Here is a 16,673-nt window from a genome sequence, read left to right on the forward strand (position 1 = left end):
CTGATCCCAGAAAAATAAGTGAAATCGCGGCTTTACACAGCGCCTCCGAGGTAGGCAAAGCGTTGTTCCGTGAGAATAATAAAAAGAAACTCCTAATTTGTTTATTCTAAACTTAGCTGGCTTTTGTACTTAACGATTACGAGAGCTTAAACAGCGCTATTTCGAGTAGCGGCGAAGAGTGAAGATTATTATTTGCGCACTGGACGCGGAAATGCGCGCGAGGTCGCGCCTGCGACGTAAGTATAGCGGCGATAATTAGTAAACAGTAATGATTGTATAGGAGCAGAGCAGAGCAGTTTAGCAATAATAGTAATAGCCGTAATAATAATAGTAGTTAGTAGTAGCTGTAATCATAGTAATAATAACGATAAAAAGTAACGGTGACACAGTAGTAACACAGCAGCGAAATACCGATAGTATTCGTAGCGAGAGTAGCGATGGTGTAGCGTCGCAGTGTTAATAATAATAGTGGCGATAATAGTAGAGTTTCAATTCCGCGATAAATGACGTTTATTAACGGGACGACTTTTGAGATTGCGGGATATCGCGTGGGCGAACATTCACGGGGAAAGCGAGCCGAAACGCTTCAGTCCGACGTTTCAATCCGATATGTGTCCGAAAATGATTTTATATAGAAACGTATACGCATAGATATATATATATTTCCATCTCCCGACCTTCGCCAACGCGTCGTTTTACGCCGACAATTTTTTTCAAACGGATGCTGAAAAAGGCAGATATCGAAATATCGTACGTTACTTTTAAGCCATATAAAGGGGGTTAAACCTGAGATAATCGCGATATATGATAAAAACCTGCACGATTATGTACGCGATCCTGCGTGTAAACTTCAAGGCTATCGCCGACCTGAAAGGAAGAAAATGTCTGGCAAATTGACATGAAACGACGGTCGAATATTTTCGCCAAGCAGTAGTGTGACAGTGACGGAGACGCAGTTGTCAGTATCGAGCAGCCGTTCGCGCGTATGTAGAGTTTGTCAATCGATATTATTATCGACGCAATAATTTTCGCGTCGATATTTTCCTCGCGATGACTTTTCGACACGCCGCAGAGCGCGTATCGATTAGTGACGGTAAAATTATTGCGCGATTTTACGGACCATCGTGTACACGGGCTGCTGCTTCATCCGAACGATACGTGCTTTATCCCGTGAGATGTAAATTGCACGTGTGCGGCACGCGAACATTACTTCCGGACCATTATTGTCGGTAACGGTATTAGATCGTAATTCCTCCTTTTCTCTCGAGATCCAGGACGCGCAAGATTGGCAAGACTTCGGTTTAATTGATTGGCGTCGATCGGCGTGTTCGCGTTAATTAATTCGATCAGTCGCGCGCGATATTGCCTCCGAAGCGGATTGTGTCAGTTTTCGGAAAGTAATTATCGTTAGAAGTTTACGTTAAATTACATAGACAGCCATTAGATTACATAAAGTGTGTTTAAAGTAGACAGCCATTATTGCTAACATTATTATTATTCTTATTTTTATTATTCTTATATTATTATTATTATTATTACTGTTGTTATTTTAGCTGACATCTTCGGTCGACGGGCTCCCGAGATGATCTTATCGATTTAGTCAGTTTTATGGAAATACGCAACGGGAAACCGCCTCTTGATAACGCTTACGGGCACTTATAGATTGCATCGAGATTGTTATTACGGAACACAAAGTATAATTATCGAGGATAGTAAATAATTACTACTAAGCGAGAAATAACTAGAATTGGATGGGGATTAGTACTATTACCGATATCATAAAATATAGAGTCCATCTCACCCGTGCGATATACAATCGAATAAATAAGTAATAGCGGAAATATATTATATGTATGTACACGAAATTCTCGTTTTTTACACACACAAAGCGTGTTGCCGCTTTTTGTAAGCGTTCAATCTTATCGTTTCACACTTCATTTGATATCGACGCGACGTGACGATCGTCGCGTGAAACATTTTCTTCCGCGAAGCCATAAGATTTTCTTCAAACAAAGGGAATCGACAATAATAAAGTGAAACACGGTTGCACCGCGCGCGATTACGCCAGAGCTATTGTTTCACCGTCGTCATTTTATTGCGTTAAAGCTTCGCGTACACTGAGCATGAAATAATAACAATTTATCCACATTTATATCCGCGATAATGTACAATTAATCGTAAGACAATTAGGATCATTGCGCAGGACGTTATCTTAGAAAATAACATAGTTGTTGAGAATCTTCGCACATTTTTAGGTAGATGTTGATTCTTAGGTCGATAGAGATATGGATGTGTTTTTTTTTTTACCGTACGATTATTTAATGTACAATTTCCTTACATGACTTTTTAAAAACAAGATATCAGGCATTTCCTATAAGTCGTTTATAAAAATAAACTTGAGCGCAAACCGTTAATAAGAAAGCCAGAAACAAGATCACACGTTGAATTTACAGCTTAGTATCGAAACAAGTATCTTAATCATAATTTTCATCGATTTTACTCGAAGAGCTCGCATCTCCGAACGGAAGCCTTAAAAATAATTTAAAGTTTGAAAAAGCCGTTAAAAATAAAATTTCATCCTTTCCCTACAGCTTAATATCGAAACAAGCAATCTTGGTCGCAATTTCTCAGTCGATTACTCGCATCCAAGAAGGAATCTTAAAAATAATTTAAAATCGTCACGAGGTAAAAAAAGTAACACTTTAAAAAGAGTATTCCTACGAAAAATAAGATGCCCCCGAATAAATACATAAATATTTCCCGATTACCATTAAAATTCATTAATCACTATAGCCCTACGGCGATCTTAGTATATCTTCAGTTGATAGTTAATTTAATATCACGTTACATTTTAATACGTATCGCTTTGAATTTTGGGTTTTCTTCGGTCCTACGCTTCGTTCAACGGTGTGAAACGAGTGAGCCGTTCGAGCCCAAAGTCTTTCGATTAATGCGCGCGGAACATCACTCGGAAGGAGATACCGAAGCCACGCTCTGCGCAACTGCCAACGCGTCACAAATTTCGATCATTCAAAGGAACGGGGAGAGATTTAATTAGCACACAACGAATATCACCCCTCTCGGTTTTCGAGGGGGACGCCGACGGCGCCCCCCCTCGAGTAAAGCCATTTGAATAAAATGCGAGAGGAAAATTAAGGCGATCCTGGTTTACACGCGTCAACAACGTACGCAAAATACGAAGTGCGGAGAAGAACGGAGAAATATCGACAATCAAAGGCAGACTCGGCGGACAGAATGGCGAGGAGAAAAACTATGACGACTAACTAACGAAGCGTTTTACCAACTACACGATAGAACACGATCCATATACGATTATACGCGGTAGAAAAATAAGTATGAACGCTTACGGACTAAGATGGCGTGTGACACACAATTTTGCAGACTATCTTCGCGTCCCCCCGGGAGCGACAGCCGTCTAAATTTTTTTTTCTCTTTTGCTTTTTTTTTTTGGAATTTGGCTGGAGACACTATCCCCCGGTGAATGCGAACGAAACGAGGTAAAGGCGGGAGAGTAAAGGGGACGGGCAAAGAGTACTGTCCTGATCTATACAGAGGAGAAATCGTCCCCGACTGATATCTGATTATGATCGATCACCGACGATTCTGCGCGATGCTTCAGAACTTCATTGTCACAAAGGTTATGAGAGATCTCGCGTCGATACGCGGAATCCTCTCGAAGCGCGTCAGCCAATCCGCGAAATCCCTGTCAGCCAATGGATGCCGGGGATATTACGCGTAGCGCGCGAAAATTACGGGATGTTTCATAAAACCCTTACCAACCGGTTTCAGGTACATCGAAACACAGCAGAGTGCAGTCAATTTTCGGAAAAAAATTCGACAGCGCGGTGTAGAAGAAAATTAGCGGCGTGGAGAGCTATCTCGCAATTAAAAATAAAGTCTAAAGTTAAACGTTCGCTCCGTGCGCGAGTAAAACGCTATTTGCGCGCGTTATCCGGGATCGCGGCGATTTATCTAACCGGGTGTATTCGCGAGTGTTTCGACCGCATCGGATGGAATTTCCGCGGGAAATGAATGAAAAGACTTGCAAGTAACGCTGACTTGCCGTCCTGTCGCGGTGAACAAATCGGACTCTTCCGTGCGGATTGCGCGACGCAATCGATAACTGCGCGACGCAATCGATAACAGCGCGACGCAACTAATAATCAGATTAGAGATACGGAAAGATGCTACAGCACACGCAGACGGGCGTGGAAAATTATTGATATGTGAGAATAGAATAGGCGTACTAGAATAGATTTAAATAAAGAAACGTTACAACTAATTTACATCCTTACAGATCGAGATTGAGTGGAAAGCGAAGCCCGCGGGGGGGCACTTTACAACCTTCCACGCGAGAGCGTAGTACTTTTGCCCGACGAAAGAAGAAAAAAAAACAGAGGAAGGAGGGGAGGAGGGAAGAACGAACGGATAAAGTCTATAGAAGATCCCTTGCGTCCCTTGCATTCGCGACGACAAACTCCCCCGAAGAGTCTATTCTAAAAAACGCGAAATCTTGTACGCGTCTCGGTTTCGCACGGTTTTTGGTCGTTTTCTCTTGTTACTCTTTTTTTTTACATTTTTTTTTTTGCATTTTCCTCTTTTGCTGCTAGTACATACTCCCGGATTATCCCTTACGTATATATGTAGAGTTTCCCCTTAAATATATATATATATATATATATTATAGATATCTTAAGAGCTACGCGAAAAAAAGGACAAACGCCAACTATACTCGTTAGAATGAACGTCTGTCTTATCGGACAAGACACGAGAATATCACATTGCAGATGTATATATGTGTGTGTATGTGTGAGTATGTGTTAATTCTTTTCCCCCCGTATATCCTTCTAGAACGTTGTCACTTAAGAGCTAAGGAGTGGTTATATCGAATCTTACACTTTACGACAAATGGGCGCGCGTGCGGATGTGTGCGTATATACGTGCGTAAGGTATTAACGGCGAATACCGAATCACTTTCTTTTTCTCCTCCCCCCCTCCCCTCCCTCTTCCTTTCTTCTCAGCTCGATCGAAGCTAGGATCGATCTCCCTCTTCGACGGATTCTGATATCGTCTCGATAATCGCAACGAGGATGAAGCGTAGCGCGAGGATCGTGTGTGATTCGGACGAGATGCGCGAGGAGTCCAAAGGCGGATATTTAAGGATGTTTCTTGCTCCGCGTCGCGCTTTAAATTAACATTATTGTTATGCCAGTGTTTTTAGTTTTACACGTTCGAGAAAGAGAGAGAGAAAGAAAGATAAGTGTAATATGCTTCGTGGGCCTCGCGAACAAACTGTTCGCACGCAAGGCACTCTCAAGCCTTTCGTCTCACTCTCTCTTTTTCTCTCTCTCTCTCTTCCTCTCGGTAGAAAGAGACGAAAACTCGGAATCGTCATCGGCAACAGGAGCGACGCGCAGGATTAAATCACACGAGTTTTTAAGCCTTCTCGCTCTTTTTGATCCTCTATTGCCATTTTACTTTCCACCGGCGCGTCCAGCCTTCTTGGAGCAACGTATTCCGAATATTTCCGAATACTCTCTTCCGCGCGCGAAGCGTCTGGAATAATATTTTTGGATGCGTGCTCCTCTCGTCGTGAGGCGAGATCGCAGCTACCATTTCGGCCGTTTCCTCGAGCGAGAAATCGCTCGCTCGCTTCACTGACTCGCGCGATCTGTAAATCTGCATTTCTCCGCGCGCCGCTAATGAATGTATCGCATCTGCGAAGACTTCCTTCCACGCGGATTTACAATGCATCGATCGATGGGCTCTCGCGATACTTGAACCGATGACACGGTTTCGCGCTCCACTTCGACGTCCCTCCATCAATCCCTCGTTCGTGAGAGTTCGTAAAGCCGAATCGTGCCCGCTTTCGTGTACACGTCAGAAGATTAAAATTAAAAAAAAAAAAAAACAAAAACAAATGATTTAGTCTAATTCTTTATTTTCTGTAGATATAAATTAGATTTCGCGAGTCTCCTAAAAATCACGGTTGGACATTAGAAGGCTCGCTCATCCTTTCGCATGCAGTACGTTTATCAGCGTAAGGATCGCAATGTACAACTTTCTTTTTAATTCACTGCTTTTTTTTTTTAATACAACTATTAACAGGATATTCAGTCCATAAATGATCATGTGCTTATCTTATTTACAATAATGTCACACGCTTCGTTTTGTGCGCGAAGAATTGATTTTTTCACATCGTGTGCCGTGTGCGTGGAGAAAATTTTATACGAAAAATTACTGTGCACGGCGGTAGCCGCGGCGCCATGAAAGAGTTATAAAAATTTTTACTATGTTTCTCACACAATTGCATCATAGTATTTCAACTTATAATTTCTCCGCCGGTACGCGGCTGTCGCCGTGTCACAGTGATTTTTGATATACAATTTTCTTCGTGTATGTGTGTTCTAGAAAAAGTCAAAAAGTAAACGGATATTTTCAATTGGTTTGAGAACCAAAAAAAATGTTTTACTTTTTGACTCCATCCCTAACGAGTCAACGTCCCTGTCTGAATAAAACGCAAGAGAAAAGCGCCTGAACTATGTACATGATCATAAATTATTATCGTTAGTATCTACGATGCCTCATCTAATGAACCAATAAGAATTACTCTATCCTAATATCTTACTAAATTATTCAAACTTATAAATTTAGACTTGAGATTTACAAAGGCCGATAAATATGTAAAATTCACAATGTAACATCAAGATTAAAGCTTAATAAGAAGATCCTGATATAAATATTGCATTCTTAAGCGAGGAATTAACGAGGAATTATTTATGTCAATGGTCATAAAACGGTTTAACAAATCCTTAATATAATTACTTCGTGACTTAGTATAATTTTATGTCATTGATTCTCATTCACATGTTGTAATTAATATAATAACTATCATATAACGCATGTAATAACTATAAATCGCCCAACTTCACACATCGAAATGGCTGTAGATATTAATATCTATGTACCTTGTATCTACGAATTTTATCTCACGTTTCATCATCGGTCGCATCACAAAGAATAACCACTTCGAACGCACAACCTTGACTCGAAAATTCTCGGCTCCCAAATATTATTCCAGTTCCCCGCGTGTGAAATACGTATATTCAGATTTACGCAATTTTATTTCCTGAAAGGTATACAAGTCCTATTTCATTGCAACAACTCTTAGCGAGATTACACGTCCGAACAGTTATTTTAATGAGCTTTTCTTTTTTTTTTCGAATAACTGCTTCTACCTTTTACAACTTGGACAAAACGGTGGATAGTCCTAGAGAAATCTGTAGATGTTACAGCTGATAAAGGCTCGAGAACAAGTATATATCAATATTTTGGAATTCAGAATATTATTGACGATAAATAGAAAAGCTCAAAAGAAAAAAATTAACAGGCTACATTACAAGATGCGGACGATAAGCAACGATTAGATTTAGGGGAAACTGGATGAATAGAAGATGATCCGAAAAGAAAAATTAGTGACAAGAGTGAAGGAGTTACTTTTAGAAAAGGCGTAATGAATATTTTTCAACTGTTATTGATAAAGTGGGAAATTTGAGATCATTATAATAAGTACTTCAATGTGTCACTTGCTCGCATAGGAAATAAAATAGTGCACTAATTAGAAATTCATATAATACCCAAGAATGAGAAGAGTTCTATTTTCTACTGAATTAGGAGAATACAAAAAGTGAGACTAGACGAATGAAAATCCTTGGTTTCTAAATGACTATTAATAAATTTAAAGGGAATAATAAGTGAATATTGTACATGAATTGATAACGGAATATTTAGAGAAATTAATTATTAAGCAATCTGGATAATTAATAGTCGAATAAATAGGAATTAAGATTAGCTTTAACATTTCCGAGTAACTGTCAGAAATCTGATCATTGACACGAGATTAATACCATGCGAATACGTGTGTATATCCCAGATGTAATACTGCTGCCCAGTAAAGGCAAAAAAACCGGAATAATTTTAAATTTTACAAAATTCGCAAAAAAAAGAACGATTAAAAAGAGCATTGCACATTGACTTGAAACATCAAAGCACTCTCATCCTTCAACATTTTGAGATTCTTCTTCATCGATTACTAGCCAAACATTCAAAAATCATAGATTTGTGATGTTGATTGAATTTTTACTCTCCTCTATCTACGATACAGATGAAACGGCAATGTGCGAAGGGACAATGACTCGTTAACGCGGACATTAACCCGAAAATTAGCTACTGATGCGATTCAGTGTAACGCGAAACCGGTGGATTTCCCTTCAGCATCAGAAAACGATGCTTCGTAGTACATTTTTTTTCTTTCTTTTTTTTTTTTTTTTTTTTCATTATCGGAATAAAACGGGTTCCAATATGCTGTGTCAAGTAGAAGCGAAATGCGTCGACACTCTGCAGATATACGTACACCTGACATATATGCGGTACTAAATTAGTAACTTGATTACTAGGAAAAGCGTGGTGCAATAAAATAAAACAACGATATTCGATGCTCGAGAAGATTAATTAAAGTAACATTCGGTATAGTTTTTTTTTTTTTCGATATATTACAGAATATCTCATCTTGGCCACCTGAAATATCTTATTTTCGATTGTATCAAAATTGATTGATTGATAGAAAAGATAAATATTGCGGTAAATAAATTTTTTAAAATTAAAATCACAGTTTTCTACTATCGAAGTAACGGAAATCAATAACAAAGATATTTCAGACCTTCAAGTTACGCCAAGTATTAATCCTGTACGTAGCAAATATAATTCACGTGTATAATACGCTTGCGCGCCGACGTTACTCGATTATTCAGACGCGCGAACCACAGTATTTAATTAGCAGGTAAGTTTTGAAGGATAATTTCCTAGAAGCTGGAGAATCGAGCTTCGCGACTAATTGCAAGCTCGTCGTACGATTATCGATAGCAATCGGCGCGAAATAATCCAACAGATCACACCTTTTCGCAGTTTTCTTTGAATTTTCTCGAAAAAAATTCGATCCTTTTCATCACAATGATAACATGGCATGTTTTTGAACAACGTTTACGTCCGCTCGGAATTCCAGTTTGAACGCGCATGCAGATCCCCTGATCGTGGGATCAAACGGTTTTCAAGTGAGACCCGATAGAGAGCGGACCCGTTAGACTACGTGTGATCTAATACACGAACCTAAGATACAGTCTAATCGATTAATTTCATTTCCCGCACGCTTCGGAGAATTTCGGGCGATTTGGCATGCAAGAAGAGTCGGCGAATCAATCACGATTCGAAACAGCCTCGATCGCAATTATGGTCCACGATACATCTGCGGATCTCCGTTACATAAGCTAAAAACGGCTTTAACGATATTTCAATACTATCGTATATTAGCTATTACTGTGCGACTCGCTATTGTACCATAATACCGCAACGCTAAGTGGTCTCGATAATAGCGGCGAATAATGATGATTACGGAACAAGAGATGTATGCATTTTTGTTTTACAGATTGTATCTCGGGATCGCAGGCTGAGAATCGCGATTGCCACGCACGACTCTCTGTCGAGCAGCCAAATCGTCCTCCTTACGACGGTGAAACCGTCGTCACGCGGAAGAAAATATTGGCTTGTCTAATGACGCGATTTCGTTACGATATTGATCCCTTCTCGTAGCAGTAATCTAACGGATAAAAATCACATTACACACATCACAACGTCGAACGTAACGAGTCGAACTCTGTGAAAAGGTCAAACGGGAGCACAATGATTGATCTTACACAACGCTCGAAAAAAAAAGAAAAACAAAAAACGCACGCACAAACAAAGAATATCCAAAGTCAGATACAATGACGGTGTAACAGCAGTGCGATTCGTTCACGGTGTTCTGCATAATCATCTGCATATATTGCACACGTTAGTAAAATACTGTCGCGTCTTTTATAAATAGGATTATTTGTACATGAACTTGAGGATATAATATTACTAAGATCATAAATGCTTTCCGTTTTATTCTCGAAAGAATAGAAAATATCATATTAATTTTTAAGTTACTTTTATATTAATTTTTGCTTAAAAACGAATTATAATTACATTTTATTATAAATTTTATCATAAACTATTCATTAAACAAATTGTTCAATAAATAATTTGTTTAATAAGTTATTAAACAAATAAATTAAAATTATATATTAAATATATTTCATATATAATGTTAATTTATTTATTTAATAAATAATTACTTTTTTATTGTATTTTATAATAAAATTTATTATAAAATTAATAACATATATATATATATATATACATACATATTTATATACATATATATATATATATACATTATATAATTTTAACTTAAATAACTTAATATACATGTAATTAATATAATACAGATAAAATTCGATCGAAGGAATAAACTTTTGTCTTTTTTTTCGAAAACGTCTTTCGAGAAGTTCGACAAAACTGCACCATATTTCCTTTATACAACTTGTTAAAGAATATCTGCGTCATCGCAGGTCATCGAATAATGCAGCGAACAATACAGAACAAATACTGAAAAGCACTATCATTCCACCATCATTATCGCTTAACAATCAGTGAAGTGTCTCTGACTCACAGACCAAACAACCTACAGATTCTTTCTACTAGTATTAAAAAACCGAGTTTATTACGTTTATCACGCATTATTACACTGGTTCTTATGTGCACTTATTCTTAAAGTCAGTCCGATTTATATTTATATAACGTTTAACACTTTCGTAATTATTACTGTCTTGTTAAAGCGTTTTAATTCTCTAGGATATTTGATAGGTGTAGAGACACGTTCTTCATACTGCTATAAATATATGTGAAATATATATTTACTGCAACCTAGCATAAAAAAATATTGTGCAAATATCTCCTGCTACACGTCTGGTAATATAGCTGACATAAAATTATCTGAATTTTAACATTTTCTAAAAACTAACGCACCGTCCGTGCATTTTATGCTATACAATTTTGCCATATATAAACTGCGATAAAATTAATCAATATCATAAAAGAAAACAATTCTACCCTATGTGCACTGTTATGTTGTATGTGTATGTATACGATACGCGTCATATGTATTTCTATGTATAATTCCTATGTATAAAAGCAGATTAAAAGTAAAGTCGTGTGCGAGCCTCACACCCTACCTAAAAGTCAAAATAATTCGCCCTCTTTTCATCACCGTCAATTTTTTCTTTCTCCCGCGGCTCCCGTCGCATTCCCCATTTCTTTTTTCACCTGCCGTTTAATCGCCAATAAAACAGTTTTTTTTCTTTTTGTACCAAGTGTGTGAGTGTATATTGTATGTGGCTGTGTGTGAACGAATTTAGTTTATTATCTTACATCCGCTAGTCAGTCCATTTTTGTCAAATTTGTTTATCATCTCGTGACTGTGCATGTATATGTATGTGATCGCGTGTGTGCAGTTTGCTGTGTGAAATGTATCGAATAATGAAAGGCAACGAGTCAGAAGGACTAAAGTTAACACTTTTCGTTAATGCATTAGATTACAATTAAGCGATAGGCTGCCCATCGTCGTCAACGTTTAAATCGTTATCGTTTAAAAATTATATAACTTCCACATTATTCTCTTATCACCTTATTATCGCACTTATTAACGTATTAAAAGATAGGTACGTGCGCAGTGTACGTGTGTGTATGTACGTGTGTCTGAATGTGCATTACTCTGCGCACGCGGCACTTTACCGATACCGGGTGCATGTTTCCTACAATTATCGCGACGATCGATCGAGCATATTTTAATTAATTAAACTGTATTATGCCATATATACGCACAAGCTTCACGCACGCACATTTACAGATACGCATTTTATGCCTTTCGGGAACTTTTATATATCTTTACATATATAAAAGTCAATAGTTAATCTTTATCGAAATCTTCACCGATCCTCGGATCAGCCATCAATCCTTTTATCCGCTAAAACTTTAAGCTACTATGTATTGTTATATTAGTTATTATTATTATTACTTGCGGGCGCGATTAAAATTTATTCATTAAACGATATTGAAAATGAAATTCATTTGGATTATATGCTTGGTAAAACCCTAAATACCTTCCCTAATGAGACTATATTACAAACATTATATCACAACAAATATCCCAACTATTCCTTATTGATCCACTGATCCGTGTTTTACTACCTCAGAGCTAACTCAATCACGGCTTTGATTCTCAAGATTAACAATTCTCGTACACTACGTATTATACAGATCGATTTTCTCCGCCTCCCTCAAACCACACCATCCCCCCCCTCCTTCCTAACGCGCGTAAGTTTCCTCTTACACTTGAAGTGTTCACTGAAGGCAAGGAAGAAAATCGTCGTAATCAAGAGACATGCCCATGGGGACTATGTTGAGAAATGCAAACGAATTAATCACACACTCTACTTTCATACCCCCCCCCCCCCCGTTTCATTTTGCGAAAGCAGGCAATTATACTTCTCCCACATTCATACCGTTTGTTTGTTCAAACTTTGCACTCTCTTCCTTGTTGCTTTGTCTCAACCCCCTCCCTGCCCCTCCTCGCCCCTTTACATTTAACTTGCACTCTGCACTCATTCGCTCTCCACTCACTCTCGCTGTCTCTCCGCCTTTTGCTCTCACGCGGCTTACCTTATCATTATTTGGGTACATTTAGTTTTACACACATTTCTTAGACACTTACATTCCTATCTTAGAATCTACACGTTATAAGATACGTTAGAACGCAATTACAAACTATGAAAACCCTTTTAAATACCTGTCTTTTAACCTATCCTTTTAAAATAACTTGTCTAATTAAGAACTTGTCTAACTTGTCGAATTTTATCATTATATCATTATTTGAGAAACGTTCGATCATTATTCCACGTTGTTGCCTCGTTATTAGTATCAATAACTCATTATTCGATATTCGTAAATTCAATATTTTATAGCGCATAAGTCTGTAGCATAAATTCATACATTGGTTGCCCTTACATCTACTGTTTTTATTTCTCTTACTCTCACTCTCTTTCGCACGCTGCTACATTTCATTAAGTAAAATGTAAGGATGCGTTACCATACATATACATATTACATACATATATGTATGCATAGGTATGTGTCTGTGTAGTATACAATAATAATAATATATAAGATACTTATGCATATATCGCATCCCCGGAAGCAGGCTGTCGCGCAACTCAAGAGCCGTAAATACGATTAATTGTACATAAATATTTAATTATATATATAAAATTTTTAATATTTTATAATATATTTTTTTTTAAACATACACATATGTCGTGTCTCCTGACTAGAGTCGTATTTCTGATCTTAAAGGTAACTTAAAGGCCACAAGAAATAAATTCTTTTGTCAATTAAAATATGATTAAAATTGCTTAAAAAGGGAATTAATAAAAGAATTTCGAGAATCGTATGTATGACACTCATTTTTTTTTTTTTTTTTTTTGCGTTTTGGTTTTGTATCGCTGCAAAACGTTAAAAATATTCGCCTCGACTTGCATGGCAGCCTTCTCTCAGGAGGATACGATACAATTATGTACAGACACTCGCGACGCTTCCACTACGTCCTCATCTTTTCTTTTTTTTTTTATCATTTTCTTTTTTTTTCTTTTGTGTTGTAACTGGGGAGCTCGTATAGTCGTCATAATCGTACCGTCGTATTCTTTTTCGCTTCCTCTTGAACTCTATTTACGCTAGACAGTAATTATGAATATCTTAAATTATGCGATCTTACGAAAATATTAAAATTAAGCATTTACGTAACAACACTGGCCGACAGAGTCGAGGCGACGTGACCGGCGGAACCGCGCGGATTCTATCGCGCGTCCACATCACGGACCGATCCACCGGTATTTTTCGTCATATAGCGCGCGAGAAACGTGACTTTTATATTTTTTGATGATGTCTCTCCTACGAAACAATCTATCTCTCTCTCCCCCCCTCTCTCTCTCTCTCTCTCTCTTTCTCTCTTTCATGGAAGGCAAAAGATATAAAAATTCCCGATGTTTCTTTTGATTTACTGGTACGCCGAAAAGTGTATCTCGTGGTCCGGCATCCGCGAGGATCGACCGATCGCATGGAAGCGGCGGAATCATTGTCGACCAATGCTACTATGTACGTTTCTTTAGCTTGGCGTGTTTGACATTTGCGAGCATACAAAGTTTAATCATGCATGGCAAACGTGTGTGAATCAGCGTGTGTGTATTATGTATAGTTGTTCACTTTTTTTTATTGCGCGCGTCTTGTGATTGTGTTCCTTTTCTTCCTTCCCTCTATTTTTTTTTGTCTTTTTTTTTTTTATTTATTTTTCATATATGTATACTTTTCTCGCTCTCTTTCTTAGCTCTCTTAGTTCGCGAAGGAAAAAAAGCTGTCTCTTTCACAGTCGTTCGCGATTGCGCCAATGATTTGATCGCGAAACGCTCCCTCCCGAACGCGCCCCGCCGAACGGCGGGCGCGGCGGAAAGTGAAAAGGAAACTGTTGTGCATGAGTAAATAACGATTCGCTTGTTCGTCGTTTGGTTATCAGTCCTTTCAGGTACCTTTGACGTTGAAGAGAAAAACTAATTTAAATTCACCCTAGACCGAGCTGCGCTCGACAGTATGCGCCCGTAATAAATGCCGTTCATTCGTAACATCGCCATCACTCGCATTGCGATCTTACGCAGGACCATTGTGATTCCCTTCGAGTTCGAACATCACCAACGAGAAGCGTAATATGCTAGTACTTTAGTACGCAGTACTTGATCGTCCTCGTGACATCGCTAATTACTGATATTACTCGTTTTTCACGTCTTCACATGCCCTCGGTCTTTATTTTTTTTTTATTTTTTTTTTCAACGCTTCGTCCTCGAATCTTCATATCTTGACTTCCCTTTTTTTTTTTCTTCATTTAAACTCTACGTTAATAAATGGTAAAGAGACACACTGGACATTGGCACGACAGGTGGCATCTAGATTTAATATAGAATAAAATTTACGTTATTGCGATAACATTTGGTATCGTTGCGTCGTTGCCCAGTCGATCTGATATCCCTGCAGTCCTCGTTTCTTCCACGTTCGTGGAGGTCCGGAAAGTGCGGTGGGGGCGGGGGCGGAGGTCAGGGCAGAACGCCAGGCAGCGACGTCAATGCTTGTTTTTTTTTTTTTTTAAGGTTTCTTTCTTTTGATTAGATTGATACAGTCTACATTTGATACTCGCTGCAGTCTTCGGAAACTGTCCAGCAAAAATGGAACACTCTTTGACCTGATCAGAGACCCTCGGCCGATAAATCTTCATTGAAAAAACGCCCTCCCTTCATATTTAAAGCGGTAGAGAGCGCGAATAGTTCTCTTTCTCTTTTCTTCATCTCCATTCCCCTATGTTTTCTTCATTGATAGATTTCTTCAGACATGCTTACTAGATTGGCTTGGTACGGCGAGAAGTTTTCGCCGCTTTCGTCGTCGCACATGGTGGCGGATCGCACGCAGTAAAACGCACCCGATGTGTGGACGAGAGACCACGTTGCAATTGGTCCGACTCTTTCGCAATCCCTCCCAAGTCTCCTCGGTGTAATGACGCGACCGCAAAATTCGTACTCGCAAGTACCTTTCTTCTTCTTCTTCTTCTTTTTTTTTTCGTTTTAAGTGTTTTTTATAAGTGTACGTGTACGTGTGTGTGTATGAATGTAGTTTGTCATGTAAAATTAGATATCTATCGCACGATTTGGCTGCACGCCGCTGCGATTTTTTGCTTACGCGTGTTCTACTCAAGGCGGATACGAGGGTAGTAATTTTTTTTTTTGTTAAGTAACTCGTTATATAGTAATTGCATTTCCTAGCAATATAATTGACGTTTCATGAAGACCTCGTCCGACTCATTGTCTTTCTCTCTCTCTTTCACACTCTCTCTGTCATTCTCTCAGCTCTCCCCCCCTTTCCCTCGACCTCTCGTACGCTCTCTTCTGTCATCCACGACAGAGGATGATATACACAAAGCGGATACTTGTACCCGCTCTACTCAAGGATATCGCGACACGTGATAATATTCGGATATACAAAAATCATAGAGGTAGCAAGAGGTAGAGATCGAGGGGAGAGTAATGCGCATTCGATCACAAAGTATGCGTCAGCCGAGTTGCGTTTTTGGACTTGCGTCACAAGTAAGTGGAGTTTTCACTTATCTGACGAGATTTCGGGCGGATGGCCTCTTGCTCTTTACATCGACTCACCTCCCAGAAGGTCTCCGGGTAAGTACGAGTTGAGAGAACTGGGAGTAGCTCGTTGTTGATCATTGTTGTCGATCCCCGCGTTGCTCCACAGAGAATTACTGGTAGGCGGGGCGCCCCAGAGCTGACTAGAGCTGCCTCCCCATGTGTCGGGCGGCGGGCCAGCTTTATTAGTTGGTCTAAGGCCCCAACCGGCCCCACCGGAACCGCCGGCTTGCTGCTGTCCGCCGTGGCCGAGTTGCTGCAGAATCGTGTGCACCTCGCTCTCTGCGGGCGACTCGGCAAATATCGTTGTGTTACCCAGGACGCAATTGTTTAGGGCTCCTTGTGCCTGCAAGAGAAAATCGCCAATCGTGTGAGAGACATTTCGGTCGTCGGAAAACGAAACGAGACTCGTTAACGAGCAAGTGCGGCAAGTTTTTTGCGAAAGAAAAA

At 39.1% G+C, this 16,673-nt stretch overlaps 1 protein-coding gene across 8 annotated transcripts in view; it reads right to left on the minus strand.

Annotated features, from left to right (window-relative positions):
* Positions 1-16,673, minus strand: part of gw (trinucleotide repeat containing adaptor protein gawky) — a 60,540-nt gene that overhangs the window by 17,258 nt on the left and 26,609 nt on the right. For all 8 annotated transcript variants that reach the window (XM_012373519.2, XM_012373518.2, XM_012373513.2 and 5 more), the window contains one exon: positions 1-16,569. This exon is cut by the window's left edge and continues 17,258 nt beyond it. In XM_012373519.2, the coding sequence (XP_012228942.2) occupies positions 16,228-16,569 (342 nt within the window). In that variant the 3' untranslated portion in view covers positions 1-16,227. The remainder of the gene's footprint in view (positions 16,570-16,673) is intronic.

This window comes from Linepithema humile, chromosome 2 (assembly GCF_040581485.1).
Source record: "Linepithema humile isolate Giens D197 chromosome 2, Lhum_UNIL_v1.0, whole genome shotgun sequence".
Taxonomy (NCBI): domain Eukaryota; kingdom Metazoa; phylum Arthropoda; class Insecta; order Hymenoptera; family Formicidae; genus Linepithema; species Linepithema humile.